The sequence below is a fragment of the Leuciscus leuciscus genome (genome assembly GCF_965113295.1).
Source record: "Leuciscus leuciscus genome assembly, chromosome: 3".
Classification (NCBI taxonomy): domain Eukaryota; kingdom Metazoa; phylum Chordata; class Actinopteri; order Cypriniformes; family Leuciscidae; genus Leuciscus; species Leuciscus leuciscus.
In genome coordinates this window covers 37,824,083-37,850,245 of record NC_138727.1, presented here as the reverse complement: position 1 = coordinate 37,850,245, position 26,163 = coordinate 37,824,083, and the positions used below count along the sequence as shown (strand labels likewise).

Sequence of the window (26,163 nt, the reverse complement as noted above, 5' to 3'; positions counted from 1 at the left end):
CTGGCGGTGGCTGGCAACTTTTTTCTAAAACGCTGGCGGGGAAAGAGTTAATCTCCCTGTCTTCCCCTCTTTTTCACCCTTTATATTCTTTTCATGCAGATATCATAATCTCTCTCTCTCATAATTTTTCTCTTTTTTCCTTCTCACCCCGTCTTCAGGCTGTGGAGCGCCTCGTTTACGTTTTTCTGGTGGAAGCTGGTCATATAGCTGTGCATCTCCTTGTAGTTATTCCTTATGTTTCTCTCTGTGCTGCCATTGGGCACAGTACCGAACCGGAACGGAGGGGAAAAGTCATTCGGATGTTGAAACTTGATAAGAGAGAGAAAAATATATATATAACTCAGCAGTGTCCACATTGTCAATGAACACTCAAGGGACAAAGTGTGAGGAGAGGTGTCACTTCAAAAAACCTTAAAGATACAACAGATCTCTTTTCTCCACCATTCATAATAGAACTATTTCCTGTGTCAACACATGGACTATGTTCTCTAGACACTCAAAGCTTTGCCAGACATAAAAAAGTAAAGCATGACTTAGAGTAAAAAACAAAATCTCACCACATCAATTATTAAACGGGCTACAGCACCCTCTCAGAGTCAAATCTTGTTTTCTGTTTCATAGCGGCTGGCTAATTCACATTAGCCCACTTTTTTCCACGCAAAGATGACAGAAAAACAAAAACAAATTATCACTAAACCAGTCAGCATGTGGTTGCCCACATATGTCATCAGTCATTTGAGGATCATAAACAGTAGTATTAGTGTTGCATATGCAAAACCGTGCAGAGTAAGCATGCATGGATTCACTTATTCACAGTTAATTAAAAACATAAAATGGCAAAAGTTTTTTCCTTTTAAATTCCTTTTTCAAATTTCTAAGAATGTTTCACCTTCAGCCACAGATACTCCCGCCCCAAACCCGTGTCACTGGTTAAACCATTAATTGATCATGTTAGATCACGCAAACAAAGCAATGTTTTTATAGCGCCAGAGCCACAGAAAACCCACAAATGCCCTACAGCTGTCTCTGCACATTAAACAAAAGAACATATTCTAACAAATTACACAGTGCACCTTAAATATTGCATCATTTATTGGCTAGTCTTGGCAAATTAACCTTAGCTGTTTAACACCAAGGTTGAGTCTGGTGAATCAATTCAAATCACGTTCAGTTCAAGGCAGTCGTCGGAGAAAAAAACCTCCAGCTTATTATGTCCTTAGATCTAATTGTTTTTGACAGAAAGATAAATGAGATCAACGAGAACTATATTTTTAATAACAGCTTTCAGATGCCCATGGTTCACTTTTGCACATGCTGCTGAATTTGACCAATAAACACTGTTACCTTTTTATCACTCAGGCCAGTCACCTGGTCCACATATTCCTCTTGAATCATAAACGCAGCCAGGTTGGCAGTGTAGCTGGCCAGGAAAATCACAGCGAAGAAGGCCCAGACGGATACCATGATCTTGCTAGTAGTGCCTTTGGGGTTCTGCACGGGCACAGAGTTATTGAAGACCAAACCCCAAAGTAGCCAAATCGCTTTTCCAATGGTGAAGGAGGGACCGCCAGGCTCTGATTGTGTGTGAAGAGGTAAAGAAATTGAAATAGGGAGTTATTACGTTATCATTTAATAGGAATCAGAGAGGAGTAAAAGGGCAGATGAAAAAAAATGGTAATAAATAGACTTGAATTAACTATTCAGTTTTGATTTCAATCAAAAGAATCAATATACTGAGAGAAGCAATACATTGCCGAGCATGAAACCAGCTAATACAAAATGAAAGGATGGACATAATGGGCGAAACTAAAAGAAATATATATATATCATTTTAATAAATGCATATTATAATATAGAGAGAAATAAATAAATGTACATATTTAAATATATATATATATTTTTTAAACATAATTTGTAAATATTGTAAAAACACTGCAATAAGTTTATTTATATGCATTTTTAGATGGCTAGAAAATGAAGACATAAAACTACATATATACCAAATTTTATATGGGTGTTGGGTATAAGGGTGATAGATTTATATTTGCATGCACACCTCGTCCATCTGCCAAGCAGCGATTATAGCCAACAGGACTGAAGTACTCAAAGACGAAGACAGCCACGGCTGAAACTATCAACAGCATAACGAACATCATTACCCAGACATCAGCGCTGAAGGGCTCTGAGAGCAAAAATAAAGAGAAGGGAAGACAAATTATTAATGAAGAGTGCACTTGAATGTGGAATTTTATCTTGAATCACCTTACAGTGTGTATTTAGTACTTACCTAAAAAGGCAGAAGGAGACACTGTGCCATTGCTACGAGAGACCATGACACTAATCCCTGTCTCTATGAAGGGCACAGAGAAGTCAATGACCTCTGACCTCTCTTCATTTATGGTCAGGGACCCCACTGCCATGTGGGCATTCTTAAGCACCACCTAGACGTGAAGAAACGGGACAGTTATGCCCATCTTGTGCTAGTCTAGGCATGCCACAACAGAGGGGGGAAAGTAACAGTGTGAAAAGAAAAAGGTGAAAGAAAGTTAAAATGGGAACTAGTGAATGAGAAAACCATGAAGAAGAAAAAAATGACTGCGAGACCAAGGAAAGCAGAAATCAGGTTACTTCCTACACTGGGTCGCAGTAGCTTTTAATAGCCGTTTCTCTTTCTTTTCAACCTTCCCTAATCACCACTTCCCCAAACCCATCACTTGTCCAGGTATATTTAGAGTTACATATAAGATGCCTCTGGTGATTTAGGAAAATGGGACAAAACAGAGTTAATAAGGTGATTGTACGCTACAGAAAGGCTCTGTCTACATCAGGACTACTCAAGGGGCCACAAAGCCGGATCCCTTTAGCCTCCAGGGCCACACTCCTAATTTTTATAGTGTCTCTGTTATATTAATGAGGCTACTGAGTATTACACACTTACACAGCCACATAAAATCTAAATGGCTTCCATTATAATCAATGAGGCTGTACTGTAAGCGCTCGTCTGTGGCACGGTTTGCAGAGTGGACTATAGATTTTCGCTTGGTATCAGACTTTTTAAATTGCACTGTGGGTTTACCATGGTATATAGCAGAATCTCATAAAACATGCGGGCGCAAAAATGCCCTGTGGCCTGCATGTTGAGTAGTGCTATTCCATATCCTATTTTCTTTGTCTTTTCAAAATATGAGACTATATTTTGCATATTTGTTTGAGTTTGTGTTGCGTTATAGCATCTATCTCTGAACATGAACATGTCTTGGAGCATCAGATCTTGTAAAGACATTAAGTAAACATAAAGCAAGCTACTAAAAGTCTGCGACTCCAAATGTGGTGCAGTTCTGAGAGTATTCATATGACTAGGACCGAAAGGGAACTGCATAACATTCATTCCAACTGTGGATTTACATATGATCCGGTAACTCATATTATTTCTCATCTGAATTAATGCACCAGCTGTATTTTCCCTTGGGCTTGTGCAAACTCACTCGCTCACATTTTCTCTCTCTTTCATCTGTTCTTGGCATGAGAGAAACTGTTAATTTTTTTGAAAATAATACATAATCAGAAATCCATAGATGCTTTCTATAAATCCATTATCTTTAACTTAAACCATGAAAAGAAATTGTCATCACTTGATATAAAGTAAACAAACAAAAATACTAAATGACTAAAATAACAAAAACGATTAAAATTAATTAAAATAAACAAATAGAAATGACAAAAAACACAACAAAATTACTACAATTTTTACTAAAATGAAAATGAAAACAGAAATTATAAAAAATAAAATTATTAACAAAAACTATACTAGTATATCAACGATACTAAAATAACACTGGAGCCATGGTGCCCATTCAAGCAATTGATCCAGTTTCCCCTTTTTAAACACACAATTTACAGTTAACAACATTTTGAGCAAAATATTTTTAATTTTGCAATAAGCACACAGACAATATCTATTAGTATTCGATCTCCTCTCATCTATCATATGCAGTCTGGTAGAATAGGTAGGAAAATGATCCAGCAAGCTCTCGGGTGATAAACAACTCTAGGTGTTTGATGAGAACCAGTTTTCTTACTAAAAGCATTTTGAAACTAACCTCTCCAACCATCCCATTCCATGTGCCATTGATCTTTTTGCCATGCTTCCCATTGGTCACCAGGTAGAGATCGTAGGTGAACTTTACAGACTTTGCGATCTTTTTGAGGATGTCTATACAGAAGCCCTTGCAACAGCGTTTAATGTAGATCCCTGAATCTCTTGTCTGATTTCTAGGGATAGGACAAACAGGAAGAAAAAGGTGAGAAGATTAATGTTAGCGCAGGAAGTTATTTTTCTACATAGTGAAGAAGATCAACATTTTTTGCTTCAGCTGTTTATTAATTCCTTGATCAAAATACCACTTCATAATAAATCTGCATCTGAAGAAATCAATCAATGAGTCAACATGACATCAAAATGATTAATGACCACTGCACTTTCTATTGTATTGACTACAAAAGTACAATGCGACTTAAATTTGTCAAAATCCACATTTATCTTGGATCATTTCTCACAATAAATTGGTTTTAGCAGGAATTTATTACAAAAATGCTAAATTAATTAAACAGTAATTAAACACACATTTTATAATCAATATTACAAAGACACGAGATACCAGTTTTAATCCATGAATAAATCAGTGTTTCAAAGTGACTGTACAATTCCATAAACACCACACGTTCTTACTATATGATATACTGGAGTCCTGACAGTGATAGAGCACTTTGAATTTGAAAACTGAATGAAGTATCTATACTTAGTGCTCTTATGAGACTGTCTGCATTTTGGCAGTCAAGATTAATGACTGATCTCATATTGATCTCATACAAAGACTAACTTTAGTTTAAAGATATTTTACCTATATTATGTAGCTTTATCCATCTTGACACGGTTAAAATCATCTTTACAGACACACTTTAGGTGAAACATTCTTAGTATTTGGAATTTTTGTAAATCCTAAAGCTTTCTGTTTACTTCCAGGTTTAAATTACATTTTGACTCTCATATTTTCATTGGTGGTGGTGGCGCAATGGATAAGACACATGCCTTTGGTGTGAGAGACCCGGGTTCGAATCCACTGTGAGACACCAATGTGTCCCTGAGCAAGACACTTAACCCCTAGTTGCTCCAGAGGCGTGCGACCTCTGACATATATAGCAATTGTAAGTCGCTTCGGATAAAAGCGTCAGCTAAATGAATAAATGTAAATGTAAATGTAAATGTTCATTGTAGTCCCATATTTTTGCACCCCACAATATTCATCTGTGATTTAATCAAAGTTTTCAAATATCTACTGTGAAATCTGAGACGAATCTGAACTTTGAACCGAAACTGCAGCACATTTCCTGAATATCTGTACTGTTCCTATGCGATTCTCACTGGATTTTGAGCTGTTTTCTGCACGGCACTGTATTCCTCATGCAGGTGCCACTGAGGGGGTCGACATCCTCCACAATAACAAATGGAGCCTCCTCCAGGGTAACAATGGACAGGTGGTCATCCTCTCGCTCCCCAGCATCCGAGTACAGCTCGAACCGAGGCCACACGTGGTACTTCATTGCCAGAGACCCGTTCTCCCATTTACCGACCTGTGAAAGAACAAAGAGGGCAAGATGAGAGCTAAAGCTGGGAGAAGGATAACAAGTGACATAATAAGAGGGTGCTGAGGTTGAAGTGGCTGAGATTGGATTAGTGCGGGCTAAATTTGAGGAGGGCAGAAATCTTGAATTAAGATGAAGAGAGATAAAGAGTAAATGAAGGTTGATAATTACATCAGGGAACTTTGCAGTCATGAGTTAAGAGAAATCAAGAGAGAAAAGGAGAAATGAGGAGAGATACCCACCCTGTCATACTGCCTCTCCTTATCTAACAGTATAATAACCAACTTTGGGTGCATCTGAAAACCGTCCTCACTAAAGGAGAGGTTGCGCCCTTCAAATGTCACATTCATGAGATACCTGAAGAGAAAACAAAGGGAATATATCAGACCAAGCACATTTGATGGTTATTATCACAAATGCACTTTCCTTTCTTGTACAGCACAAATATTTTCAGAACAAGTCAAAGCAATCTACAGGATCCCTTCAATGTCAGCATCTTTCCATAGTGTATGGGTTTCTGTATACTATCCACATACCTGTATGTCCACACACATGTATAATGCAGGAAAGCAGGTTTGTTGCTAGAGGCTATAGCAAATAATATTCACAATGGCAAATATGAATCTGGCAGCCTCCTGGTCACAAAACCATTTTTATGACTTTAAATCCACTCAGTTGGAGAATCTTGAGGAACTGCTATGGCTTTCACCTTAACAAAATACAAAAGTCATGAACCCAATATAATAGTAAGTTAATAATCCAGGGGAAACCATTTATTAGAAGTGAGTAATATTACTTGCCAGATTTTTTCTAATACCTGATATCTTAGCCTTCAAGTAAGCCATCCAAGAATGCATTAATAGTAGCTCATTTCTTGGAAGTAGCACATTTAAACCAGTTTATAATGCCATTCTTTGCCATCTTAAAATAGTATCCAGTACACGCAAATAGGAAGCCAAACTGTGTATGAGACAGCAAACATTGCATGGTGAACAGTTTCATCCAAATGTCAACCTTTTTTCCAAAAACAGCATGCTTGACCCCTATCACTTAGGAATTAAATCTTGTCACGCAACCTTACCACCCAGAGTGTCTTGACACTGCACAGATAGCCTTTGCCATGGTCAACCACAAACTGTTCATTTCAGTGCTGACAGAGTTAGCTAATTTACTGGTTTATTAACTACTTTTATAACAGATCATTATAAGTTAGCAAGAAAGCCTCAGTTTCTGCCCTTCAACCTTGGAGTCCCTCATGGCTCAGTATTTGGTCCTTTAATATTGTTTTATCTACATCAGCACCTGCAGTGCCATCTAATCACAGTGTAAATTAGATTCTTCCTCACTGGCCCACCAGAATTAGCCAAATAACATCTTCAAGTTCATTCAGAATGCTTTCGTCCGAGTTGTAATTAACCTCTTTCGTGTCACTAACCTACTCCACAGACACATTTGGGCAGTGCTTAATGGACTGTCTGAGTCTAGTGACTCGTCTTTACTGACCTCATCTAGCACTTAGACATTTGTACTGCATAAAAAATGTTTTAGCATTCTTATAATGTGTTGTTCTTCTTGCTGCCCTTGAGATCTAACTTAGCACTTGACTTCTTAATATTCTCGGCCACAGTTTCAGCATTTGCCACTTACGTGATATAGGAGTTCATAATAAGAAGAAAAAGAAATAAAGGTTTATAATACATAAATATAAACACATGTACAATAATAAAAAAGAATATACAACAAATTAAATCAAAACCCATCAGTAACAGTATACAATATTCATTAGGGGAAAACATGGCTAGTTAACTTTTTTGAGCAACACTAACTTTTTTCGAAGATGAAAATAAAACAAAGATTACGTGAGTACATTTACAAGAAATTACTATTTAGGTATAAATACTTTTAATCTTTGCACATTTAATTCAAGGTGTTATTTTCTGATTATTTGTGAAATTTTCTAGCCATTTCCAATGAAAATTGTAAATCCTACACCAAATCCTTTTCAGCATACTACTACACAAATGTGTCTTTTCTCAAGCATATTTTTTGGTATATCTGTATACTTAAAGTGAATAATAGTTATTTTGATTGACTATATAATCTATCATTTTATATTTTTACATTACCTTTTATGCTATTTCATGAAATGTTTCATAATCAACATATGAAGACCTCCGAAGCAAAAGCCTCTAAAAGCCACCTCTGTCAAAAATGAGATAATATTGAGTGAATGCTCTCCGCACATGGTATATACGCTCATCAAATACTTTCACTTCAAACTCACTAAATCCCAGCCTCAGCCCATTCAGAAATGCCGGTACTTGGGTAGAAAGCTATAAATAGGAGCCTCATAAATTTTTTTTATATTAAACAAAAACTTTAGACAAGACTTTTGCATCTGAAGTCTTCATATGTTAAATGAACTGAATATGTTTTTCCTGGGCAATAACTGTTGAAATGTTGATAACTCTAAGTTATGTGACTTTAAGTGATGTGCCTATACATAAACTGACTTTCATAAAAATAAAACCTACAGAGAAATATTATGTTTGACAACCAGCCCTACAGATAAATAAGAAACGTTGCTTTTTCCATTTTTCCATATTTACCCTTTTCCATCAATTCACCCTACTGTGTCAAACACACAACATAAAAATCCCCACACTAATAAAATACATCAGCAGTAAAACATCATGAAAATGAATTACATGGGCAAGTTGTAAGTCGTTTCCCTTTTCTGCCATCAGGGTGTAAAATTGATGACGTAGAAGAACTGACCCAATTTAGACAGTGACAGTAAATCAGTCCGTAGTCAGGTGCGCGTGTGTGTGTTTGTGCCCTTGAGCAGCGATATGTGCACAGATTTTCATCATAACATGAGTATCATGTATGTGTGTCAACAAGTTTTGTGTCAGAGCCAGTGAAAACTCTCTGCTGCACTCCTCGCTCTCTTGCCTCCATCTGTGGGCTGTCGTCGCCATGACAACAATCGGCCTCATGAAAACGACTCACCACACAGGAAATAAATATCTGCTCTGAACAAGAGAACATGAAAGAGAAATCTAGAAATAGAGAGATGCTAGAAAGAAGAATGACCAAACAAGTAGTGAGTGTGTCTCATGCATGTAATTCAATGGAGTAAGATTGTGAAGCAATGTTGTACGGAAGCTAACAACACAAAATATGGGCTCCTGTGTGGCGGTCTATAAAATTTGGACAAAGCTAAGCGTTAGCATTGCCATTCATCTCAATGGCAGTTGCTCATCTGAGGCTCACAGGAGGCTTTGGAAGTAAAGTAGCAACCATGGGTCCTGGGGAGGCGCAGGAAAATGACAATGTTGAGTCCAAATCAGACTTTTAATCAAATACTTGCGATTTAGACTATGTTTTGTGTGCAAAAATGGATTTAGTCAGAAAACATAGTGGTCGTCAATGGAAAAATACGTTACTTGCCCACTGATCGGTGTAGTTACAGCATCCACCAGCAGGTATATTTGTTAAAACAAGACAAATGTATTTTAGACATTTAAACTGCAATAGTTAAGTGCACATCTGATCCGTTTAACCTACAGTCTCAGAGACGTATTACAGCACCATCAGTTCCCAAATGGGTGTGTTAGGGCGGACTCCTGACAGAAAGTACGTACAACCCCAAACTGCCAACAGATAGAATGAAAGTGAGGGAGAGAGAGAGAGAGAGACCCACCAGCATATAAAATGTGTTACCATGGTGCCCACAACCATAGCAATCTCCAAGCAATCTGCTGTGTTGCCATGGGAACAGTAATCTCGCCCGAGAGAGTGAGGGAGAATGAGAGGAAGAGACATGGAGAGAGAGGTAGCGTCTTTTGTACTTACAGCGAGACGCATGATGCAGCAGAGACCCATTTATCTGTCGCTATAAATACAAACAGATCAATATCGACAAGACAGACAACCAGATTTATCGTATACGACATTTTTCAGTTCTTGCATTGATCTGCCATTAGAAAACTCATCTTCAGATTTACCGTACACCCATACATTTAAAAGCGTAATCATTCAAGGGTCTATGAATGACTTGATCTTAGATTCAAGGGTTTCCTCTCATGTTTCATTTTAGCCCTGACATAACATCTCCTGGCTTGACTCTTTGTCATTTCGTGATACTTGTCGTGAGGCTGTGAAATCGCCTCTCAGGTCAACAGGGTACAGCTTTAACAACCATCGAAAACTTGAGGGAGTGTGAGGACTGTATGCGATTATTTCAATAACGTCTTGTTTGGAGCAGGGGCATTTTCTCAGAGGAGCAAGGGTTGTCATTGTTAACTAAAAGTAAAACATTTATGTAATTAAAAGAAACAAAAATATAAATATTACATGAAAAACTGAAACTTAAAGGGGCTAAATGTAGAGTTCAGAGACCCTTGTTGTTAGCGACACCTGTGGCCCTTAAGTGAACTGCAGCTCTATAAACTCACGGCTAAGTTCTTTTTCGTTCTTTGCTTAGAAGTAAAAAAATTAATAATTGGAAATATACACCTATGTAGTGATATACGGTTAACGAACATCCCGGCGTTGCTGAGAGCTACGTTTAGATGAATATGTAAATATGTGCTGTGCGCTTTCCTCTCAATAACAAAATATACACACAACAATGACAGCGGTGAGAAAACAGCAATTCAGAAAGCATCTGCGATTCACCGGCATCATGATGACAGATGAGGTCATTAAAAATTTGATTCTAAAGTATATTTGAGACTATAGACTAAAGGCCCGTTCACACCAAGAACGATAACTATAAAGATAACTATATTAGCATCCACACCAGCAGACGCTATCGTTCAGTTTATTCCAAACTCGTGCTTTCGTTATAGCTGTGGTGTGAACTCTGCTATTCTTTAATATTGAGAAAGATTTTTAGAACTATATCTTTATCATTTGCTTTATTTCTGCAATGTTTTAAATGACCAGAGCTGCATCTATTGGGTTCAACTGGACAGGCTAAGAAAAACATTAAAATGCAACAACAACTCTAATCAGCACATCTCGTGCGCCACTGTCACAAAACTGCCTGACACACACCTAAAATGCGAATGCACCATTATTGCATTTTTATTTTAAATTCGACGAATATTCGGAATTCTAATTTTAATTTGACATCCCTAATGAATAATATAATATTAAAGAAATAATACTAAAATAAGTAAGGTGCCTTCTCAAAAATATTCACATGAAAATGATCATTAGTATAATATTGTTCAAACCACTCATTTTTACAAAGTAACACTGTCCAACAAAGACAATCACAGAAGGAGGCAGTGTCTCTTTAGCTCCCCTGAGCCCACGGATGTCTTGCACCTATTGCTTTTGATGGGGCACCAGTGGCGGTCCCGACTCACTTGGTGCCCTAGGCAAGATAAGGCATGACCAAAGAAAAAATTGCTTTAACAACTTAATTCTTTACATAAAAAGTCCAGTGGTACAGTTTCCCTTTAGTATGTAGGTGGACCCAGGTTCAAATTTGACTTTGAATTCAGCAGGAAAAAAAAGATCACACCCGAAAATTTGCCAAATTTGTAATATGGAAAATAGTTATATAAATATATATATATATATATATATATATATATATATATATTTTTTTTTTAAAAAGGTCATATGAGTTACATAAAGGCAAATGATCTGCGGAAGGTGCAACGTGATTGGACAAAAGAAATATGAATGCATACTGCACAACCCCTGGCAATGGGATAACTTCTGCCCATCATGTTTGCAAACGGTTCACAAATTGGCCTGGCAGGGTCAAACTGTTGGAAATGGACGAACTAATTAAAAAGTAAACAACTAACCCACTCAGACATCCCCACTTCTGCTCACATCTGAATCGATATGAACTTGAAATGACTTGAAATGATCTGTGACTGAGGCGATTTTTAGCGAGCATCTCCGTGTCGGCAACCTTCATGACACCAACTGTGTTTACAGAGGATTAGCTGACTAATGGTCTGAAAATAATCTGACTATTAATAACAACAAATGCTTGACGCATAAAGTATGCTTTTTACTTTAGTGTATTTTTTTTAAACTCCCCCTGTAGCCAATCATTTTATCCCTTAAAACTCATCTTTGATCACCAAAATGACATATTTAAATGTTTTTTCCTTGAAAATTTTTTTTCATGCCTTAAAATAGCTTGAATGCAACTCTACAGCCTTGCCTCATTTAGTATATGCAGTTCTATGAATATGCAAATTAGCCCCACCTCCACTCACTCACACCAGCTCAGAGATCCACTCGTTGACGATCACAAGTTGACGTGATTGGTTGCAAGGTAGTTTGTGACGTCAGAAACACCAGCGATTTCAAACCGCATTTTTGAGTCTGTCTTTGGTTCACTGCAGTTCTAAGGAGAAAATACTCAGCAATGGTGTTGACTTATTAATTTGCACATGGTTTGTCTTAAAGCATATTAAAAACACCACATAGACATATAAAGAACATTAAAGGGATACTTCAGGATTTAGCATTAAGCTTTGTATTAGTAGAAAACCTGTAGTATTTTCGAATTACCGTGCTTTCCACCCTCATATCTCCCTGAGACGAGAGATTTATGTATTTTTTGTTTGGAAAAAATCCTCCGATGACGCAAAAATCGTCATTTTGCGTCATCGGAGGATTTTTTGGCCAGAGGCTACAGACTACAGCCAGTAGGAGGAGCTGTCCCGCATGTTTTCAACCCGCCCATAGAGGGTGGGATCTCACTGACAGAATGTACACAGTGTCAGCCATCTTTCTTTGGAAGCTAAGCTAGCAGGCACTTGTTCTGTGGAGAAAGCTGAGTAGTAGAGGTTACCATCCTCTTTTTCCCGGACATGTCCGGCCGTCGAGATCGTCCAAAATGTCCGGGATTCGGCTTTTGCTTTCTGCAGTCGCCATTCATTGTTTACATGCACACCTTTTGTTTCAGTCTAACTGAATTCATTCCGATTGGTGAATCTGAAAGTAGTGTTTACGTGAACGCTAAACAAGTGATCGGTTGATGTGCATTTTAACATTGCTAAGAAAATTCCCGCTCCTCCGTGAGAGATACGAGATCGGTGCGTCTCAGTAATCACGCCACCGGCCTCGCACCATTCTCCCGCGCCCCTCAGCCTCGTCCTGCTCGCCACAGTAAACATAATGAATGGCGACTGTAGAACGCAAAAGCCGAATCCCGGACATTTTGGGCGATCTCGAAATACCGGGCAAACTCGTCACGGAGACTCACTAGTAGCCTAGCCTTCTTGTTTTCAACAGCGCTCTCTAACCGGTAGGCGTGGTTTGGGAGTGGCCTCCTAGGGCAGCGAAGCAAGTGCATTCTGGGAGTTGTTGTCTTTCATCCACATACGCCAAAAATACATTTTCTGGCTTTTCTCAGTCAAGAAAGCTCTAAATTCAAAAATAATTTCACATTTCTTCTACATAAATGACCTATTTTAAATACACATTCATCTTTCCAGAGGTGAAGTATCCCTTTAAAAGCTGGATTTTCACCTCAGAGGGACTTTAAAGGGATACTTCAGGATTTAGCATTAAGCTTTGTATTAGTAGAAAACCTGTAGTATTTTCGAATTACCGTGCTTTCCACCCTCATATCCCCCTGAGATGAGAGATTTATGTATTTTTTGTCTGGAAACAATCCTCCGATGACGCAAAAATCGTCATTTTGCGTCATCTGAGGATTTTTTGGCCAGAGGCTAAAGACTACAGCCAGTAGTAGGAGCTGTCCCGCATATTTTCAACTCGCCCATAGAGGGTGGGATCTCACTCACAGAATGTACACAGTGTCTGCCGTCTTTCTTTGGAAGCTAAGCTAGCAGGCTCTTGTTCTGTGGAGAAAGCTGAGTAGTAGGAGAAAGCTGAGTAGTAGGGGTTACCATCCTCTTTTTCCCGGTCATGTCCGGCCGTCGAGATCGTCCAAAATGTCCGGGATTCGGCTTTTGCTTTCTGCAGTCGCCATTCATTGTTTACATGCACACCTTTTGTTTCAATCTAACTGAACTCATTCCGATTGGTTTATCTGACTGTAGTGTTTACATGAACGCTAAACAAGTGATCGGTTGATGTACGTTTTAACATTGCTAAAAAAAAATCCCGCTCCTCCGTGAGAGATACGAGACCAGAGCGTCTCACAGACTTTGACTGGAGAGCTTCCTGCTCATCGGTAATCACGCCACCGGCCTCGCGCCGTTCTCCCGCGCCCCTCAGCCTCGTCCTGCTCGCCACAGTAAACATAATGAATGGCGACTGTAGAACTCAAAAGCCGAATCCCGGACATTTTGGGCGATCGTGAAATCCCGGGCAGACTCTTCACAGAGCCTCACTAGTAGCATACGTTGATTTCACGCAGCCGTTATTTTGAAATCGAAAGCGAGGCTCCGGTGGGAAGAAAACCGGAAGTGTCGCCTTTAATCACAGGAGAGTCGTGAATGCGATGGCGTATTGTTGTGTTTAATGATGTTGTGTCAATTCTAAAAATTTACATACATTTCTTTCATACTTTAGACTATATACAGTGAAATTTATTTATAAATAAAATGTTTTTTTTTATATATAATTCAGAATGTAAAAAAAGAAGCAGGAATGAACTATATACATATCCTATATTGGATATTAACATCCAATAGTGTAAATCGCGGCAGCAGCTTCAGGTTGGTAATCCAAGGCATTGTTGTTTATCTTACTTCCGGGGTTCTTCCCACCGGAGCCTCACTTTCGATTTAAAAATGGCGGCTGCGTGAAATCAGCGTATTGTTGTTTAACTACGCGCTCTCTTACCGGTAGGCGTGGCTTGGGAGTGGCCTCCTAGGGCAGCGAAGCAAGTGCATTCTGGGAGTTGTTGTCTTTTATCCACATAAGCCAGAAATACATTTTCTGGCTTTTCTCAGTCTAGAAAGCTCCAAATTCAAAAATAATTTCACATTTCTTCTACATAAATGACCCATTTTAAATACACATTCATCTTTCCAGAGGTGAAGGATCCCTTTAAGTAATATATAAAGTGTTTAAATACACAAACTTAATGAGACTTTGATATGACTTGGTTTCCCCCAAAAATGAATGATGACAATATGTTAATTGGGGGGGGGGGGGATTATCCCTTTAATATAAACACACAAAAATATTATAGTATGGTACAAGTTGCTTGTTGATAATGTCAGGTAAATGGTGTGTGCATTTAACATGGAAACCATGTAAAAAATCTAATGTAGCATGAATTTAACCTAAATCCCAAAAAGGCTTTGCCTTCTCTCTCAATTTTTTTTTTAGAAGACCACTAGGGGGAGGAAGGCTTCTGGAGGTAATTACAGTCTTTGCCCACCAGCACTGGATTATTTTAATGCATCATCAACATGAGGGCGACAAAAATCTGCTGAGGATTTATAGCGCAAGAGGTATTATAACATCACAATATTAGTTAACCTAAACAGGATTTCGGATTAGCTGAACACTGATGGAATCATACTTCAGTCACCCATATTCACAGCCACCCACAGTGCATTATATGAAAGTGGATGTGGGCTGTGGAAGTGTGTATAGGTTTTTCTAGAAGTCTGTGTGTTTATGTATGCATTTTTAATTAAAGCAAGTTACAGGCTCCTGGGTGAACCAGAGATTAATTACCTTTACTTACACAGGACACCATGTAATGATCAAACCCCTTCCCCAGGGAAGCCTGTGGGCCTTGTAACACAGCGATACACCACCACCACTCTAATGGAGCTAAAACACACACTAATACATAGACACACTTTCTCTTTGTGTCAAGGCACAGAAACACACCTTTGGGAATTGAGCTGTGTGAAAGCTTAAAAAGCCAAATATTCTGTAAAGGCAGACTGTTCATCGTGTATTTTGTATTCTATAAGCAAACAATAAATGGAGACCGAAACACAGTGTGACGGAGCAGAAACGGAGAGATAGATGGAGAAGTGCAAGACCGGAGGGAAACCGCATGGGTTCACCAGCAAAAAGTGTACAAATGATATCTTGACCTACTTCTGAAGAGTTATTGTCAGTGTCTTTGCCCAAAAGCATACCGTAATAAAAACATCCACAACCATCTTATTAAACTTTCTGGGCGTCAGGTCTACTGGCCGCACCAGCCTGAGGGGCTACAATTAAGTCAAGTGGAGAATAAAAGCCTGGCAGCTTCACAAGCCTTAAGCACCTCAGAGGAGTCAAAGCATCAGAGAGACAAGGAGGGAAAACACAAAATATGCACACAAACCAAAAAAACATACACAATTAGTCCATTTATAATTGTATACATTTTAATACTACGTAATCTTAACAGTAAAAATCTGTAAAAAATTATACAGTAAAAACCTGTTAATTGAATGTTGAAAAACTGTAATAGATCTACTGGAAAATTTCTTGTTATTTTAACGTTTTAAAAAGTAAAGTAAATGTAAAGTTTTGGAAGTAAAAAAAAAGTTTATTGCATGTTATACTACGGGGCAGCTGAATGCTTGATTTTGATTGGTTGACGAATGTTCTGAGATGTGTAATTATTTTCAGGGAAACGCAAGGCTAAAGTAGTTCCCGGCAGGTCTTGACCGCATTACAGATCCATATCACTTCGCCAAATGATTTCAGTTATTTCAAAGGTCTTTACAGCCTACAGAACCAAAACCAACAACGACATTGACCAAGCATATACATATAGTAAACAATAGGATAAAAACGACCAATTATTATTATATTAGTTATTTTGGAAAAGCATATATCTCTTTCTCGCGTTCTCTCTCCCACTCAAACGCACACACATACAGTACGGACACACTCGCACAGAAACGTGTTGTCAGTGCTACCCTGAAAGTTTTATCAGTAAAATAGTTTAGCAACTTAAAAGCTTTAACATGCCGTTTCTCACTAGCAAGCGTAGTTTTGCTATTAGTAGATGCTGGTGCATCTATAAATAATTTAATAACTTTCAACCTCATTACCACAACTTGATTATCATTTCTGAAATGTATTCAAAATAACTGAAATCTGAAAACCTGTTAAACATTTTTGGGAAATAAATAAATAATAAAACGCTGAGTTTTTATAAACAAAGTGTGAAATTGGAAATTTGGAAGAGGAATAATGCTAAAGGGGTTAAGAGCGTCATTAAGGTAATGATATTTTATCTGGCCATATTCCAAATATCTATAAACATGTGGAAACTGTCTTTAAAATACGTTTCAGAACAAAAGAGCCAGTAAACTGATTAAATCATTAAAATTCTAGCATGATCTGAATGAAATACATTTTTCGCAAGAACAACCCACACAAGGGGTTGCGATCAATTTATCTGAGATAAGTATGTAGCCTCATTTAACCCCACTCTCAACCTTTATAGGGTACATGTATAACATCTAACCTTCTACAGCCATGCCTAATCCTTCAGCTGACCTTCAGAGGAACCTCTTGAGGCTGTTTCAGGCCCTTAACCATCACAGAACATGACCCATTCAGCTGAAAAGCCCTCCATCATCGCTGACAGATCCACCGCAGAGCATGGTGGGTGTTCCAGAATGATAATATAGAATCTTGGAATGCCATTTAAATCGTCTCCATCATGGTGGAAACGGATCATTAGAGTCCTCGAGGGGTTACAGGGTCCGGTGGTTCTCATTCAGCCCACCTCATAAGGCTGTCATTCAAAAGCTTCTTGTGTGTGCGTGTGCACGCATATGTGAGATCCTAAGTGTGCACTGCAGGGTGATCGAGAAGAACCTGCACTCCCAGAGGACTGTAAACTAAACTATTTTCTCTGGTTCGTACTTACGGCTACTTTTCCTCGTATCTATTATTATGCTCTCCAGCATTCATAAGACATTAAAGTGTGTCCTTATCTTCTCATCAGACAATTCAAAAATCCACTTCAGCGACTCTAAAAGCAACACATCTGCCTAATTACACAAATGCAACCATCTTGTTCTAGCAGATACCATGTCCGCTGGGTAATTGTTGTAAACTCACCATTCACAAATAACATAAAAGTGCCCCCCCACCCACACACCCACACACACACACACACACACACACACACACACACACACACACTTAATTACTTGCTTCTCTCATCTAAACCAACAAAGCTTTCCGCAACAACACAGTTATATGTCTTCATAACATGCTCTCCAGGCTACAGATTGTTCCAGAAACATTATAAATGTTTAATTTAACATTTAAATCAAATCTTAAGTGGTGTTTTTTTTAATGATCGATGGTGCATTTGTACGTAATTTGCATATTAAATGCACGCACAATGTGTTATCAACTGGTCCGTGTCCGACCTATGCGCTGGAATTAAGTGCTCCTTTACATACATGCTTTAGAAAGCAGCTTCCAAAAATTATCATTGAAAAGGGTATCTAAAAAGTGTTTTCAGAGACGGCAGAATCAAGCGATCAGAGGATTGGTGAATTTTTCACTGCTAGCCAGCCCTGCAACACTTTACACAGACAACAGTTTAACAAGAAAGGAAATAGTCTTCGGCCAAGATCTAGTGAGACTGAAGTAAACAGAAAGTAACCGCAGAAGAAAAGCGATTTATGAAAAAGTTATATCTGTAACGCTCAATAATACTATAAATAACCTTTTTTTTAAACACTACCATTCAAAAGATAAAACATTTTATGATGTCTTAAAGGCTGCATTTATTTGATAAAAAAATACAGAAAAACAGTAATAATGTGAAATATTATTACAATATGTTTTCTGTTGTAATATATTTTCAAATGTAATTTATTCCTGTGATGGGAAAGCTGATTTTTCAGCATCGTTACTCCAGTCTTCACTGTCACATGATCCTTCAAGAATCATTCTAATATGCTTATGTAACTTTTCTTATTATTATCAATGTTGAAAACAGCTGCTTAATATTTTTGTGAAATGTCTTTCATCATTTATCTATAGATGATAGATGATAGGTATACATGAAGGTATACCTTCATGTTGTTCCAAACACGTATGAATTTTCAGTTTTCTGTACAATAACACAAAAGATATTTAATCTTCTTTTGTGTTCCATAGTACAGGTTTGGAACAACATGATGGTGGGTAAATCATGACTAAACATTTGAAGTGAACTATCCCTTTAAAGGTCCAATATGTAAGAATTTTGTAATAAAATATCCAGAAATCACTTGCACAGTGTGATATATTTCCTGCAGTTGTGTACTTACAATATCCCAAAAGTTCCCAAAGATTTTTAATTTCAGAGAAATTCCAATTTTAAATAATTGGCCGTCCCGGAAAACCTGTTCACTTGTCGCCTGTCACTGACGTAATATCCGCGTTATCCCTGGTTTCCGCTCAAGTACTGCCATAGTAACCATGACAACAGACGTGGACAACTGTGCATAATGAGTGTAGTGCGTAACCTCTGGCTGCACACTGTTGTTGTTTCGTTCAAACATTATGGACCATGGCAAGCAGACTTTGGGAAAAAAGGAGAACTAAAATGAGGATCAATATCAGCGACTAACTTGGACTTGACAGCGCTTCACGAGTCACGACTTCACAGAGACGCAGCTCTTGTATGTACTTTATTAGACAGGTGAGCAAATGTACATAAAACTAATAAATGTTTTATAGCTCAACATGATGAAATGTTAGAAGATGATCAGTGTGTTATTCTAATGTTGATCTAGCTCACTGCTAGTCTCATACAGACAAACTAACACATAGAATAACATTATAACTTTAACACACTCAAATGCAGTTTAGTGTGATAGTGTAGAGCAAGTGAAACAGCGCTGCGTTACCTCACAAGCTTCATTCGTCTAATACACGTCTAATACACTGACCTGTGTGAGCAGTAATACAGCACTTGCGTTTGGTAGAATAAAATCTCCATTCCTTTATATCCGTGGGACTCGCGTGTGGCGCTGATATCATGATAAAAACATCAGTGTATTCACTCATCCATAAACATTATTAGATCCATCGGCTTGACGACAAGTTCCATAATTCCGCAGGAAATTTTGCGTCATCAACTTACGCCTTTGTTATTGTAAGAGGTTAGCGACCCTTAGCGGTGAAAAAAATTACATATTGTACCTTTAAGTTTAATTTTTAATGTCGTTATTGAATTTGAAATAAATTTCGAGGCCTGATTAAGTATCAATATGTTATAAAAAAAACCTGCAATGGTACTGTATACACAGCTATAGACACTCTAGACCAGCGGAAAGGTGAGTCCGTCGTCTGTTCTGCTGAAACTGGCACATGAAGAATCCACAGAGGAAACTCAGCATGCGTGTGCCACAACTGTTCATATCAAAGTGTGGATGAGAGGTAGATTTGAATCTGTTACTGTTGCTTTCCACCCATGTCTCTTTGGGATTTAAAGTTTGTTATATTAAAAGACGTAAAGAGAGAGCGAGAGAGGCTTCCGCTGTTGTTCCATTTGGCTTCCTAATCCTGCTCTGCCTCGAGCATTCAATTAACTCCTCACCAGCAGATCAAATGACTGGCTAAAAGAGAGTGTGACCGAGCCTAAACGCTAATTAATACTTAGGAATCAATGCCCCTCAATACTAAATGTCAAATAACGGTACAAAAGAGAACAGAGGAGCTCAGATGAAAAGCTCACTTTTCTATTACGATGGATATTTATGTTTTTAAGATGAAAACCACAGCCGGCCGGTACAGACACGTGGGCGCGGGCTGAATGTCAGAGGAGACATAATGGGGAAAGAAAAGTGAAAGGTGCTCTGTGCCAGACACTTCAGCGAGCAGCTACAGCAGATCCACATTAACAATAATGTGGATTCTATTCCTCTCGCATTTTTCTCTTTTGTTGTCCATTTGTCACTCTCACTCGTTCTTTTTCTCCGGGTGTTACAGGTACGGTACGGCTACAAGAGAGTGCCGTTTAATCTAGGACTCGCTTTATTAGGATCCGTCTCAGCTGATCCAATCACAGGTGAGAAGGATTGTCAATTACCTTTTACAATTACAATTTGAAACATGCGTTTCAAATGCATCTCCTGAGGCCATTTGTGATCCCATTTCGAGGGAAAGGTTTCTGACTCCATTACGTTACTGTAAGGGATGTAAATAGATTAAAAATCTATATAAAATTAATTGATTAATGCCAAATAATTCATTGTTTTCAGTGATTAATCCTGATTAATCATGTTAGGTAATTAAATATCTTAAATTCACATTTGTCATCATAAATATAATTTACACACATTAAGTAGGGTAAATGAAAGTAAAATGATTAAATATGAAATATTATACATTTATATATATATATATATATATATATATATATATATATAATAGGCCTATTATATTTATTTATTTTAAAGGCCTGCATCAGCAATATTAATATCAATATATCAATATCAATCTCTATTGAATGTATTTTAATGAACCTTTCAAAGTTCCTTGTTATTTATATATATCAAAAGCTTGAATATACCAATTTGGTGCTCAAAAAACATTCTTATTATTATCAATGTTGGAAAAAGTGCTGGTTAATATTTTTGTGGAATCTGTGATATATTTTATCAGGATTCTTGGATGAATAGAGTTTGCAAAAGAACAGCATTTATTTTAAAAAGAAATATTTTGTAACATTATAAATGTCTTTAATGTCACTTTTGATCAATTTACTGTCTTTGGTGAATAAAAGTATTAATTTCTTTTACAAAAAAATCTTACCAACCCCACATTTTTTAACAGTAGCGTACATCAAATTACCAATTAAATCAGGGGGAAAAATGGTATCATGAAAATAGCACCCATTATAGATCAAAAATACCTTTTTCAATCACGAAACTTAAAAGGTATCTAACACCAACCACGGTGTGTGTGTGTGTGTGTGTGTGTGTGTTTGTACCTACTTAACTATATTTTGGGGACACATTTGTACCCAGAAGTGACCAAAACCTGACAAAACTCTCCAAAAACCTCTCCTTAGGGACATTTGTAAATCTGGTATAAAAATAAATTAAGTTATTTTTTTTTATTTTTTTTAAATGTAAACATGCAGAAAGTTTTCTGTGATGGGTAGCTTTAGGTGTAGGGTTAGTGTAAGGGGATAGAATATACAGTTTGTACAGTATAAAAACTATTACGTCTATGGAATGTCTCCATTTAGATAGCTAAGTAAACGTGTGTGTGTGTGTGTGTGTGTGTGTGTGTGTGTGTGTGTGTGTGTGTGTGTATGTTTGTGCACCTGTCTAGGGCTGTTCACCCTTTTCAAAAACACTCCATTAGTTGAGAAACCCTCCTGAGCAGGTGTTGTAAATGTGTGTGTGCCTGCGAGAGAGCCTGTGTACGTGTAAGATTGCAGACCCCAGATGTCAGTGTTTGAACCCTGGCACCCCGCTAAGCCTGACTCACCTCAGCACCTCGTTGGGGTTTCCTGACTTGCTGCCTTTCTTGTCAGGTGTGCCGTGGCATCCAGACTTAAGCAGCGTGTGAGGACCCCGATCCAGCATCATTGTGGAGGTTGCCATGGCGATTATGGCTACAGCATCACGCACTCGAGCCTCCAGCCCGTAGTCCCACTCATCGTAGGAAACAGAGATCAAACCTGCAAATAAAGGAAGCGTTTGAAACAATCATCTGAAATATTACAATAGTTTTTCAATTCAAACCATCTTTCCCTTCTTACCTGTTGGAAAGACGTTGGGTACATTATCTGCATCCCCTGTCACCAGAGATGGTACGATCCAGGTGTAACCGTAACCAGTGAGGCCGACAGAATGTGCCACCTCAAAAATGGTTGTGGCTTCTTCTTTAGTGCAGTACAGTAGTATAACAGGACTTTGGAGCTTCTTCATCTGGTTCTGGATCTTTGAGTCGCCATCGTCGACTGACATGTCCAACAGCAGCACTTCTTCCAGCTCCCAGCCAACAAAACTGTTCTCAACGGTACTCCGGATCTGGAAGGTAGCAAAAAAAAAGACAGAGAAAGATGAAAAAAATAAACGGAAAAAAAACACCCTGCCATGTCCTGTAACACCCTCCTGCTGCCTCCAGATCTCCCAAAACTGTTCGCTTTTGTTCTTTAGATATATTAAGAGAAGAGAGAGTTAAAAGAGAAAATAGGCAAAAAGACAAAGAGGGAGTGAAAGTTAAAGCAAATATTTTTATTTAAAGGAATAATGAAAACTTTCCCATCATGCACTTCTGCCAGATACCAGCCTTGCAAATGTTTCTTTTTTGATCTCTATAATTTGTAAAGACGCAAACCTAACCCACATTTGAAAATGCACAGAACTACTCTGAGACAGAGAGAAATTAAACTGCATTTCCTCATAACAAATTGTTCAAACACAAGTCCACAGAGATGCTTTTCATTCCAATCAACCGCAGTCAGAACTAGATGAAATTATTGTACCCACAATTCTGATGATGCATATTACTGTATCGCCCAATATTTGAAGCCAATTTGACAGACTTGCAAATTGCCCTGACAGTATCATTACACACATGTATGCAGTCAAGTGTAGTGTGAGCATCCAGTACCACAGAGCTGGAAATATCCTTATAAATGTTATATTATGTATAATATTTTATGAAATATAATAACAGTAAAAAAAAAAAAAAAAATTTACGTTTTTGGTCTAATATTTTTCAGAATTAATTAAATTACCAAATTTTTCCCATTTTTTATATATTTTATTATTTTATAGTTTTGGTTTTAGTTAACAAAAACAACACTTATTGATATTATAGATGAACCGATATTAAAATTCTGGTCAGCGCTGATAAGCCGATAATAATTTAATAATAACCACAAAAAAAGGTCAATATTAAAATTCTATACAATTTAGTCCAATTAAAATCAACTAAAACGTAACACATTTTTTAAAAACACAACAAGCGAATTTTTGCATCACAACATTATAATGCACAATATGAAAATAGAGGTTTTTTTTAAAGGGTAACTAAACCCTAAACCAACTTTTTTTAGTTAATGATCTGTAAGAATGGGGCTTTATTAGTGCTGTTCATTGATTCAAGTCGTTTTTTTGACATTTGTGTTTAAAGTGTTTTAATTTTACAAAATATGGTGTAAAAACGTCTGAGTGCTGCCCTCTTCAGGTTGAACAGTGGCTACTGCAGTTGAATTTTCCTATTGGAAGTTGTGGTACCCTCTGACATCAGAGGGTACCAGCTAACCACGCCCTTGCCTGCAGAGAGATATGTCACAGATGCACGCCCCCTCTCCACTGGGCTCTGCCTACTTTTCCAGCATTTTTCAAATATTGCCAGTGGGTGGAGTCAGGCTCTGATGAAGTTCCCTGCTGCTTCAAACGCTCCACTATCATTCCGGTTCCCAAAAAAACTAAAATCACTGGACTTAATGACTACAGACCTGTCGCTCTCACGTCTGTGGTCATGAAGTCGTTTGAAAGACTGGTGCTGGCCTATCTGAAGGACATCACTGGACCCCTGCTGGATCCCTTTCAGTTTGCTTACAGAGCAAACAGGTCTGTGGATGATGCAGTCAACATGGGACTGCACTATATCCTGCAACATCTTGACAGACCTGGGACTTATGCACGGATCTTATTTGTGGACTTCAGTTCGGCCTTCAATACCATCATCCCTGATCTTCTCACAGCCAAACTGACTCAGCTCTCCATGCCATCCTCAATCTGTCAGTGGATCTCCAGCTTCCTGACGGACCGGCAGCAGCGAGTGAGACTGGGGAAGCTCACATCCAGGACCCTCACCATCAGCACTGGCGCCCCCCAAGGGTGCGTTCTCTCCCCACTGCTCTTCTCCCTGTACACTAATGACTGCACTTCTAAAGACCCCTCTGTCAAGCTCCTGAAATTTGCAGACGACACCACCGTCATCGGTCTCATCCAAAATGGTGACGAGTCTGCTTACAGACTGGGGGTTGAACAGCTGGCTGTCTGGTGCAGCTATAACAACCTTGAGCTGAACACGCTCAAAACAGTGGAGATGATTGTGGACTTCAGGAGAAAATCCCCAGCACTCCCCCCTCTTACCATCATGAACAGCACTGTGGAAGCAGTGGAGTCATTCAGGTTCCTGGGCTCTACCATCTCTCAGGACCTGAAGTGGGCAAATCACATTGACTCCATTGTGAAAAAGGCCCAGCAGAGACTGTACTTCCTTCGCCAGCTGAAGAAGTTCAATCTGCCACAGGAGCTGCTGATCCAGTTCTACTCAGCTGTCATTGAGTCTGTTTTAAGCACTTCCATCACTGTCTGGTTTGGTTCAGCTACCAAATCGGACATCAGGAGACTACAACGGACAGTCCGGACTGCAGAGAGGATTATTGGTGCCACCTTGCCAACCCTCCAGGACCTGTACTCTTCCAGAGTGAGGAAGAGAGCAGGTAAAATCATCACAGACTCCACTCACCCTGGACACCCCCTGTTTGAACTGTTACCGTCAGGACGGCGACACAGATCACTGGCCACAAGAACATCCAGGCACAGGAACAGTTTCTTTCCACAGGCCATTTCCCTTCTGAACACTTAACATGCCCCCCAATGCATATGCCTGTAAGTGCAATACTCCCACTGTCTAGTGCAATATTCTATTCTCTAAGTCAGGTGATATTTATATTTATATTATTCATACTACTCAAAATACTGTAAATATGTTCATAATCTGTAACATGCACTAGACTCCCACTGTCTAGTGTAATATTCTCTAACTCAGGTGATATTTATATTTATATTATAATTCATATTACTCAACATACTGTAAATATGTTCATAATCTGTAAATGTTTATTCAGACTAAACCCAACTGTGACCCCTTTTTTGACTTTTTATACTATTTTTATTTTTTTTATATATTTTATTCTTAGAATTTGTATTACTATGTTTCTTGTTGTATTTGTATTTGTATATGTGCACTGGAAGCTTCAGTACCAAGAAAAATTCCTTGTGGGTGCAAGCACACTTGGCAATAAAGCTCTTTCTGATTCTGATTCTGATTCTGACCAGGGGCTTAGTTACCCTTTAAAGGTGCATTAAGCAAGATTCTGAGTTTTTGCAGAACTATGCCCCCTCTGGCGGCAAGTGAAACTGCAGCCAGAGATGTGCACGCTCATGGACCACACGCACACGCACGCTTGCACGAGCACGAGCTGTTCATAACCAAAGGAGCATCAGCCGCAAATCTTTTGTTTACAATCATAATGTCTTCAGAGGTAATAAAGTTATAAATCTGCAAGTCATTTTAAATATGTGAAAGGAAAGGCAATTGAGTAAATTACACACTTATGTGTGAGGGAAAAACGGGGGGGTAGTAGAAAACTTCATTTTTTATTTCCATCTATCTCCATGTTGAACTATGTTATGTGTTTACTGTATCCACTTATGATTGTATTATTATGGAAACACGTTCATGAACAATATAAGTTGTTACTTTGTAAAAGCTCAAAGCACAGTCGGTCAAAAAAGTACACTCAATTGTCTCAAGGTAATAAACAATTAAATGGCACTATGACGTTACCATAAAAGCCAAACAGGCTAATCCGCCGAAGATTTG

The 26,163-nt window shown here is 38.3% G+C and overlaps 1 protein-coding gene across 8 annotated transcripts in view; it reads right to left on the bottom strand.

Moving 5' to 3' along the window:
- Positions 1 to 26,163, bottom strand: part of grin2bb (glutamate receptor, ionotropic, N-methyl D-aspartate 2B-b) — a 115,488-nt gene that overhangs the window by 14,766 nt on the left and 74,559 nt on the right. For all 8 annotated transcript variants that reach the window (XM_082163499.1, XM_082163505.1, XM_082163506.1 and 5 more), the window contains 9 exons: positions 22,292 to 22,562; positions 22,018 to 22,210; positions 5,886 to 6,000; positions 5,423 to 5,631; positions 4,101 to 4,272; positions 2,288 to 2,441; positions 2,057 to 2,182; positions 1,345 to 1,574; positions 148 to 308 (listed from right to left, as the gene is read on the bottom strand). In XM_082163499.1, coding sequence (XP_082019625.1) covers positions 148 to 308; positions 1,345 to 1,574; positions 2,057 to 2,182; positions 2,288 to 2,441; positions 4,101 to 4,272; positions 5,423 to 5,631; positions 5,886 to 6,000; positions 22,018 to 22,210; positions 22,292 to 22,562 — 1,631 coding nt within the window. The remainder of the gene's footprint in view (positions 1 to 147; positions 309 to 1,344; positions 1,575 to 2,056; positions 2,183 to 2,287; positions 2,442 to 4,100; positions 4,273 to 5,422; positions 5,632 to 5,885; positions 6,001 to 22,017; positions 22,211 to 22,291; positions 22,563 to 26,163) is intronic.